The sequence below is a fragment of the Triticum aestivum genome, chromosome 5D (assembly GCF_018294505.1).
Source record: "Triticum aestivum cultivar Chinese Spring chromosome 5D, IWGSC CS RefSeq v2.1, whole genome shotgun sequence".
Taxonomy (NCBI): Eukaryota; Viridiplantae; Streptophyta; class Magnoliopsida; order Poales; family Poaceae; genus Triticum; species Triticum aestivum.
In genome coordinates this window covers 300,797,264-300,807,771 of record NC_057808.1, presented here as the reverse complement: position 1 = coordinate 300,807,771, position 10,508 = coordinate 300,797,264, and the positions used below count along the sequence as shown (strand labels likewise).

The 10,508-nt window shown below is 47.8% G+C and overlaps 1 protein-coding gene across 1 annotated transcript in view; it reads left to right on the top strand.

Annotated features, from left to right (window-relative positions):
• Positions 1-7,971: 7,971 nt before the first annotated feature.
• LOC123120524 (probable LRR receptor-like serine/threonine-protein kinase At1g51810) overlaps positions 7,972-10,508 on the top strand; it is an 11,625-nt gene continuing 9,088 nt past the window's right edge. The window contains exons 1-2 of the mRNA XM_044540534.1: positions 7,972-8,044; positions 8,120-8,651. Coding sequence (XP_044396469.1) covers positions 7,972-8,044; positions 8,120-8,651 — 605 coding nt within the window. The remainder of the gene's footprint in view (positions 8,045-8,119; positions 8,652-10,508) is intronic.

The window sequence follows — 10,508 nt, the reverse complement described above, 5'->3', positions numbered from 1 at the left end:
AGATGCCAGAGCAAATTTGAGGGTCAGCATTGAAGATGCTCTCATTATCCTTTCAGCATTGCATTGCATTATCTTCTACTTTTTTCTGTAAATCAGCCCCATAAAACTCCGTACATAAAAAAAAGTTTGAAGATGCTCGTTAATATACGAAAAACGAACGAAAACAGTTGCAACACACTCGACAAGGCACCTGGCCGACACAGAACAGTTACCATGTCAATCTGAATATTCAACTGCTACTGCTTATATCATATAGATGGATAATCACAATTATGTTTTTAAAGGTTTTCATTAACCCCCTGAGCCCGGTATCTCTGTTCTCTTCTACTTGAAATGAATGGGAGAGCTAGTTCTTGACTCCCTTTAAAAGGAAAATAATAATATAGTTAACGGATATGCTGTCTCGCTCAGTTTGCACGATTACTCACCGCTGGCTACGGCGTTGTTTTTTTTGCAGGAAGTGTTAGAGATACGACAGGCAGATCAAACGATGAAGAACGAAATCAACATAGGAGACACATAATTTTAATGTGGAAAACCCCTCCAACACAAAAGAAAAAAAACCCCACGGAGGCCAGCCAACAAATCTTCACTATATCAGGGAAGGTTACAAACTCCGTGGATTTACAACTGATCAATTTATCCCATGCGGCGGCTTATAAAGGATTTTTTTTAGCCTTGACCATAGAACAATAGTTCTACATTATTTTCATTAATTTAGAAAATATTTACAAGTACATAGTATAAAAGGAAACGAATGTCAACTCAACCAATGCTAATTCTAGGAATCATGGGGATTGTATTAGTTAAGCTGTTCTATCCAAAATCTGATCTATATAACACATGTGACCTAGGTCGCTACGCTCCGCTTCGGCCCAAGCCTACCAGCGATGGTCCTCGCTTCGCTTGCTCGTCAGAAGTTAGCCATTATTTTTATACTTGAATTTGGATCACAACATAATAGGAAGGCTACATCGGTTTATTTTTCCCTCGCAACGGTGTGTTGGGATTGAATTGGGAGTTTCCTAAGTTATTTTAATCCCTGTCCAAATGGAAAAAGACAAACTGAAACCTAAACTTATTTAAAAATGAAATCAGAAACTACCTTCCATGTAACTAGTGGGGCCAATTAAAAATATGTAAACTTGTAAAGTTTGGTTGAAATATGAAATGTTCCGACCAGCAAAAAAATAACCAAATTTGTTTTATTAGCACAAATTGCCATTTTCTTCAAACCGAATGTATCTGTATACTCGTCCAACAAAACGTAGGTTTTTGGATATTTTTAGGTGAACCTGTCACGAGTTAAATGCTCCATATATGATAGTTTGAGGAGGGAGGGGTTACATGAGCCAAAAAATAGTAGGACATACTTCTTTACATATTGCTAAATCTCAATCGACTGAGAGTAAGTCTCAATCGATGCTATATTCGTGAGATCTGTACAAAATTTTCTTTTTAACCTTTTCTTTGTTCTTTTATATATTATGTCGTTTGATTGAGACTTGATTAAGTCTCAGTCGACTATGATCTAACCACACCCTTCTTTTAGCAATCCAAACTGGGCACAACTAACTATTTCTGACCCTGCAAGAAAAACTAATTATTGCTAAAGGCAAACTAAAAGGAATTCCGGGGCAGGCGAAGAGCGCATGACAAACATGAATTCGATCCAAATTAAAAAAAAAACTTGTTGTAAATTTACCAAACTATGTAGGATTGACAATTTTCAATCTGAAAATCGTATTAGAATTTTTCCTGCATATTTCTGAAACCAGCATCCAACCCATTTTTGGTCGGAGGACTGTGGCGAGGCACAATTTTTTTTCGAAACAGAGGCAAAAGATTTGCCTCATCCATTAATTAAGAAGAAGTTTAGAGTTGCTTTTACAACAGAAAAGCAAGATAAGATACATAGATTCTACTCTCGCGACATGATGTTTCCCAAGTGCTTCGCGCCGGCGGCGATCCAAAGCCTAGCCTCATTCTTGATGTTACCACAAATGATGGATGGCAGCGTCGATTTTTGTTGGAACACCCTAGCATTTCGCTCGCACCAAATATTCCAACAAGACAACATGGTGAGGGTTGCCATTGCCTTCCGATTTGCCACGTTCTTCTCGGACATGTTGATCCACCAATCCTTGATGGAGCGCTCGTCATTCCAGCGATAAGTGTCCATGCCGTCTAGCCCAAGCCAATCCTTGATCATGCCCCAAAGCCTCCTAGTGAAACGACACTTGAAGAAGAGATGATCCACCGTTTCATTAGTCTGCTTGCAAAGAGGACATAAACCGCAATTTGGCCAAGCTCGCTTCTGGAGCCTATCCGCCGTCCAAAGTCGGTTTTGAGTTGCAAGCCATGCAAAAAATTTGACTTTTGGGGGCGCCCAGACCTTCCAGATCGTCTGGCCCATGGGTGATCGCGTGGCGCCAAGGAATTGAGCCTTATATGCCGAGGTCGCGGAGTACTGACCACTTGTCGTATGCTTCCATATGATGTCATCTTCGATTCCGTCCAGAAGGTGAATAGACCGAGAGCGAGCCCAGAGAGTCACAATTTGTGTAATGTGCTCCATTCTCCAGTCCATGGGCAGCCTAATTTTTTCAAGCCAAGCATCGCCATGCATGGCCTCACGCACCTTCCACTTTTTTCTCGAGGAGATATCAAAAATGAGTGGTGCCAAGTCCAAGGGCGCCACCCCATTGATCCAAGGTGAATCCCAGAAAGGTGCACGGGCCCCATTGCCAATGATGATGTGTGAAGATGCGTAGAAGAGAGCTCGGTCCATCTTGTCGCAAGGGTTGTCAAGGCCAACCCACATCTTAGATGGATCCTTCCATTCGAACCATAGCCATCTAAGTCTTAGCGCCCGCGCAAACTTGGTGAGGTCGATGACACCAAGACCCCCAAGGTCGGTTGGGCGGCAAACGTTGCGCCAACTCACTTTACACTTGGCCCCGGTGGCCTTGTCCGTGCCCGCCCAAAGGAAAGCCCTCTGGATCTTGTTATAGTTATGAAGTGTGCTGGCAGGAGGGTTGAGGGAGATGATGTGGTAGGTCAGCTGCGAAGTGAGGACTGACTTGACAAGAGCACATCGCCCCATGGTCGTGATGTTTTGCCCATCCCACGGCACAAGCCGTGCCGCCGCCTTATCTTCAAGGAACTGGAAATCCCCTTTTCGAAGCTGCCAAACCGAGAGTGGTAGACCCAAGTATTTGATGGGGAAGGCAACCTTGGTCGCCGGCAGGCTAGCAAGAATCGCATCTAGATCAATAGCCTCACAACGAGTTGGGACAACCGAGCTCTTCTGAAAGTTGGTGCATAGGCCCGACACGTTGCCAAAGCAGGTGAGCACCTTTGAGAGGTTCTCAATATCTTCCTTGATAGGGGCCATGAAAACGCCGCATCATCGGCGTAGAGGGAAGTGCGGAATATTGCCCTCCGTCCTCGAATCTTATGGAAGAGACCATGGGTGGTTGCAAGGTTGAGGATTTTCTGCAGCGGGTCAATCGCGATGACGAATAGCAACGGTGAGATAGGGTCCCCCTGTCGAAGGCCACATGCATGCAAGACCGGAGGACCGGCCACTCCGTTGAGCAATGTCCTTGAGGAGGACGTATGGAGCAGGGCAGATCCAGTTGCGAAACTTGGGTGGGAACCCTCTTCTCTGCAGAAGGTCAATGATGTACTCCCATCGGACCGAGTCAAATGCTTTCCGGATGTCGAGCTTGAAGAGGAGTGAAGGCGTTTTACTTTTGTGCAACTTGCGAGCAAGACCCCTCACATACATGAAGTTGTCATGAATACTTCTCCTTTTGATGAAAGCACTTCGCGCATTGGAGATGAGCGAGTGCATGTGAGGGGCAAGGCGGTTGGCAAGCACCTTAGCTATGATCTTAGGAACGGCGTGGATGAGGCTTATAGGTCTATAGTCAGAGATCCCTTCTGCTCCCTCCTTCTTGGGGAGAAGCACCACGTTCGCCGAGTTAAGCCACTTGAGGTTGGCCGTGTGGAGGGTGTTGAAACAGTGGATGACATTCATCAAGTCCACTTTGATGATGGGCCAACAATGCTTGAAGAAGATGCCAGTGAAGCCGTCCGGCCCCGGTGCCTTACCACATGGCATCTGATCAATCACCGCTTTAACTTCCTCTTCGGTGATGGTGGAGTCAAGCTCGCCCAACTCGTGGTCCTGGTCCTCGAGGTCCAGCTCATCCCAATTGAAGTCCATGGACCTCCTGGTCCCTTTTCCCAGAACATTGGAAAAGTGCTCATAGATCAAGTTCTCTTTTTGTTGATGGTCCGTAACCCAACCATTGTTGTGTTGTATCCTATGAATGTGATTCTTCCTACGCCTCGCGTTTACCCTCCGGTGGAAGAATTTGGTGTTTGCGTCACCCTCTCTCAGATTGGAAATTCTCGCACATTGCTTCTTTCTTGCTCTCTCTAATACCGCCAAGCTCACGACCCTCCGTTTGAGCTTGGCCCGCAGATCTTGCTCAGGGATGGAGAGCGCACGCCCCTCTTGAGCGGTGTCCAGCCGAAGGATCACGAGCAGAGCGGCATGGAGGTGCACTTTAGACTTGGAGAATAATTTCCTACTCCATTCGGTGAGTCTTAGCCCTGTCTTCTTGAGCTTGTGAAAAAGCCTCTGATAAGGCTCTAAATGATGGCAATCTTCATTCCAAGCGTTAAGCACCACCTCATTAAATCCCGGCATGGACGTCCAAAAGTTCTCAAATTTGAAGGTTCGAGGCCTACGGGGCCCACTATCATCCGCAAGAAGAAGGGGACAGTGATCGGACAGCGACGAGGAGAGGGCATGCAACACGTGAGTGCTGAAGGAAGTGTCCCAGTCAACGTTGCAAAAAAATGCATCTAACTTGCACAGAGTCGGCTTGTCTCTTTCATTGCTCCAAGTGAACTTGTGGTTCTGAAGATGTATTTCGTTGAGCTCACAAGCATGAAGGGCGTTGCGAAAACGGTTGATGCGTGAGCGATTGATATTTCTCTTATTTTTGTCCCTAGCGCGATAGATTTGATTGAAATCGCCCAACGCGAGCCATTTGGTCCTGGGCGCTGGCTTTTGGGCGAGCAGTTCCGCAAAGAATGCGTCTTTGCAAGAAGGTTCAGTTGGGCCATACACCATAGTGATCTTGAACATATTCCCAGTTGCACGTATGAGAACCATGGCCGAGAGACAGTAGACAGTGCTGACCACGTCGGAAATCTGGACAGCATTGTCGTCCCATAACATCAGTATGCCACCCCTAGTGCCAGTAGCTGGCCGATGAGCAAAGCTGCGCAGCCTATTACCACCCAGGTAAGAGGCAATGAATTGGTCCATATGATCAAGTTTGGTCTCCTGTAGGCAGGCAACATGACAGGTTGTTGCTGCAATGGTTTCATGGACGGTGGAACGCCGATTGACACAGTTTAGGCCCCTTACATTCCAGCAAAGAAAGTTGATGTTTTCTCCTAACATATGGAAACTAGCACAGACCCTAACACAGCCACAGCCTGGCTAAAAGCATCGCCCACAAGACAATCTGGGCTTCTCTGCCGCGCATTCCACGCAGGAAGCATAGATAAACACCAAAATAGCATCAGGTGGTCTCTACACTCGACCCACCTCACTGTCATGGCATCCAAGCATGCATCCATGAACAACCCCTTACAGTACGTAGACTGAACCACATAATATTGTTCTATCATAAGGAACTATGGAACCCAATGGCAGACAACAGAGACCTAGGCAGACGGCGCCGTTGCCGTGGCCTCATGGTCAATCGCAGCCTCACCCCCGTGGTTGATTAGGGCCTCCTCCACCTCTCCAGCAACAACATCATCAACTTTGAACAAGCCTCGCAAGGCTGCCATGACCGCCTCTGGGAGTTGCTCCTTGAACTGGTCTTCGAATGCCTTCAGCGTCTTGTCTGTGATATCTTCCCCGTCTTGTACAATGCCAATCGAGCGGCAGAGCAGCCCCTGCGCTTCCTTGGCCATGGCAGTGGCAAAGCCAGCGCCGCGAGCCATGATCCGCGCACTGTTGCGCCTCAGCGAGAACCCACCATTGGTGGTGATGTGCATGCCAGCCAGGGTCTTGCGCCTGCGCGTTGGGGCCTTGACTGGGGAGGAAGCCGGCGAGGGAAGCAGAGGCTGCTGCCTTGGCTGAAACAGAGCCTCCAATCCCGTTGGAATTGAGCTCTCCACCATAGCAGCCCCGGGCATCAGGGGGGGCGTACGCCTGGGCGTCATGCTGGATAGAAGGGGCGGTGTTGGCGAAGCTTCGAACCCAGGAGGACGCGAGCCAGCTGGGGATGGAGTGGCCATGCGTGCCGGAGAACAGAGCAGGGCCCCCTGCGGGCTCACAACAGCGATTCTGGAAGCGAGAGCAGCGCCCTCGAGTTCGCCACGCTTGGAGCGGGGCGAGGGCGGTAACACCATGGTTGGCGAGAGCGGAGGAGAGGCCTGCGGTGTGAGGCTCTCCGTTGAACGGCGCCTAGCCCCACGCGGCGAGGCCTGCCTCGCCGGGCTGCGGCCACGCCCACCAAGCAGCACGGATGAAGGAGTAATGACGTCTCCCTCCGCCGCACGCACCCCATCAACGCTGGCCGAGCCAGAACCTGCAAGCATGCGTGGTGGAGACACTCTTTGCCTGCGCCTCCCATCGCCTCCACCGCCACGACCGGAGTCACGGTCGCGGCCATGGTCGCGCCCCTGGTCACGGTCCCGGGGCCGGCGGGAGAGACTGCGACGGATTTTGGCTCCCCACCGCCACGACCGAAGTCACGGTTGCGGCCACGGCGTCCATCATCATCCCGGCGACGGTCGCGGTCACGGTCGTCATCACGGTCCCGCCTATGAGGGTCGACCGGCCTGGAGATGCGCCGCCGCCTGTCCCTCGGCTTTGTTTCGCCATCAACAATGCCCATGCGATAGTCGTATCCCTGGGACACGATGTTTGGCCCTTGGGTCGGGTCCTCGTGGATGGAGAGGTGAACAATCACCCGGTGTTCCAGGCCACGCCTCCCGAAGATGGGCTCGCCGCCGTTCCTTCCTGGTAGCGTGACCCAGCTCACACGCGGCACGTTGGCCGGGCTGGACGTCCATGCCCAAACCGCCAGCACCTCAGTCGCTGTCTTCATCTTGGATGCCGGCTCCACGTAATCCACCGAGCAGGCGGAGCCGATGGCCGTGGCGATGGGCTGCTCCTCCCAAGCATGCAGTGGCAACCCCTCAAGGCAGAGCCGCACGTGGTGTCGGTGGTCAACATGCTCGGCATGGGCTTCAAGGCGCCACTGACGAATTTGGAGCTTGGTGGCTCCAAAAGGGATCTCGCGGCGGCCGATGGCGTTGGTGCAGTGATGCTGGTGGTAGAAGCGCACCAAGAACGCCTCCGGATAGTGGCGCACGACGCTGATGTCCGGCTCCAGGACGCCGAGCTCCTTGACGAACGCCGCAGCCACCTCTTGCGTGGATGCGCGCAGATCACGGTCCGGCCAGGCCACAACCGCGTGGGCCTCGAGGACGGTCGCCTCCTGCAGCATGGAGGGCGTCGAGTGGAGCGGTGGCGAGGCACAATGGAATGGCACTATGAGATGTAGCAGTCTGGAGAAGTCAACTAACCTTTCCTCATAATGCCAGCCATTATTAGATTCTTTGAAAATGATTTTTGCGACGGTTATCATATTTGCAACGAAAGATTCACAAGTAACTTGCAAATGTTACTTTAGCAACATATAACAATAGCAGGCGAATGAGTGTGTTGCATAGACTAAACTTGAAACCACTGGTGGGTTTGAATAGTCTACTTTGTGTTATCCATGGCAACTTGCAACGCGTTTGGTATTTGGCAATGTTGAGGAAGCATACAACTCTCATGTCAAGTTGGCGCGCAATATATATATACGTGAGTCATAGCCCAGGTTATCCAATGCCATTGGTGAACTGAGTTGTCTCGTCCCAATGGAGCCGTTGTGGGTTTTCGTTGGTGCATTATTGGCAGCCACAGCAGTTCATGTCGCCGGTCAGCAAGAAGGTTGATTTCTCACCTCAAGTGCATGGATAACTCTATTCGTCCTGGTTGTGTAAATATGGGTCATGCATCAATCAGGTTTCCTGAGCATCGACTGCGGCCTGGATGCCAAATTCAACGGGCGCAGAGACACCTACACAGACATCGCCTACGTCTCCGACGATCCGTACGTCGACGGCGGGAAGAACCACAGGGTAGCCGCCAAGTTCGATGTCAGTTCTAGATCCGAGAACCGCCGCACGCTCAGGAGCTTCCCGTCCGGCACACGGAACTGTTACACCCTCCCAACCGAGAGCGGTGGTAAGTACCTGGTCCGGATGGAGTTCTTCTACGGGGATTACGACGGCAAGACTAGCCCGTCGTTCGAGGTGCACTTGGGCAGCAACTACTGGGACACGTTCCGGAACAGCGACTTCTGGTGGTCCGAAGCGATCTTCGTCGCGTGGGGGAGCTGGGTGCCGGTGTGCCTGGTGAACACCGGCGGCGGCACGCCGTTTGTGAGCACGGTGGAGCTGAGGCCGCTCTTACCCTCGCTTTATCCCCAGGTCACCGTCGACGAGTCGATATCCGCCTTTGCAAGGAAAAATCTGGGGGCAGGCACTATTTACCGGTACGTTTGAAGTCTTCCGATGTTGTGTTTTTTTTTTCATTCTTGCTTTTCGCGTGGTACTATACCGTGGTTTTGGAATACATCGCCGTCCAAAAAATGCAATACAAGCTGAATATAAGCCACAATATCCTCCCAAGGTGGCTCCTCAATCCTTCTGGTCTCTCCCAACCCAAGATTGCACGCACTCATCTATCTATCTATTTTATTTATTATATACTAAAAGTATAACATAGAAAAAATATAGAGATTATTATAAAAAATGCAAAATATTCCACTATTGATTTAGTATATCTTTTACACTACTCCCTCCGTTCCATAATATAGTGCATATAATTTTTTTAGAAAGTCAAACTTTACAAATTTTGACCAAGTTTACAGAGAAAACTATTTATATCTACAATACCAAATATATAGGGATAATTGATTTTATGCCCCTAGTTGGGTCACACTCGGCAGGTTTACCCCTAGTTTCCGAAAACACTTGTTCTTGCCCAAATCACTTTGCTCCTCTTATGCGTTTGCCCTTTGACCGTTTGACCATCACTTTGAAACTTCATAAAAAATTCATACTAACTTAGAAAAATTCAAATAAGATATCAAAATGTTCAGAAAAGCATCACATATATGTGCATGTCATTTGCATTCATGAAAAAAGTGTTGGCCAGTCCCCATCTCTGTTTTAGCTCATATGATCTTAGCATGAACAGTAAATTCTAAAAAAATTCTAAAAATTCTAAAAAGTTTTGGTGGCAAACTTTGACCAATGTTTTGAGTGCTTGCCAAGTTTCATAAGGGAATGACATTCATGGAAGTCGTGGCAAAAAAAAAATCAATGCTCCAAAATTTCATTTTGTTGCCACGACTTGCACGAATGTCATTCCCTTATGAAACTTGGCAAGCACTGAAAACATTGGTCAAAGTTTGCCACCAATTTTTTTAGAATTTTTAGAATTTTTTAGATTTTACTATTCATGCTAAGATCATATGAGCTAAAACTGAGATGGGGACTGGCCAGCACTTTTTTCATGAATGCAAATGACATGCACATATAGGTGATGCTTTTCTAAACATTTTGATATCTTATTTGAATTTTTCTGAGTTAGTATGAAATTTTAATGAAGTTTTCAAAGTGATGGTCAAACGGTCAAAGGGCAAAAGCATAAGAGGAGCAAAGTGGTTTGGGCAGGAAAAAGTGTTTTCAGAAACTAGGGGTAAACCTGCCGAGTGGGACACAACTAAGGGCACCAAATTAATTATCCCAAATATATAACTTATGAAAATACATCTTATGATGAATCTAATGATATATGTTTGACATTCTAGATCTAAATGTTTTCCCCACGAATTTGGTCAAAGTTTGTGAGGTTTGACTTTTCATGAAATCTATACGCACTACACTATGAAATGGAGGGAGTACCTAATAGACCACAACCATGAGATCTTCATAATTGCACCTAAACAGTTCAAGACCGTTGGATATTCATAATTGTACCAACTATCACACCCAACTCTTCCACGAACCCCCCACGAATGGTCCTCCCTTAATTCAATGTGTTAGATTTTCACAACTGTACATCTAAAAAAAAGATTTTCATTACTGTAACTAAATAGATCATCTTTATTGAATCTCCATAGTTGTACCTAAATAGATCACAACCATTATACTTAATAATTGTGCCTAAATACCATTAGATCTTTATAATTATGCCTAAACAGATCACAATCATTAGATCTTCATCGTTGTCCTAAGCAGATCATGGACGTTAGATTTTTCACAACAATAGCTAAATAGATCATGGTCATTGGATCTTCACAATTGTACTTAAACTTCACGACAATTACATCTAAATAATTGTA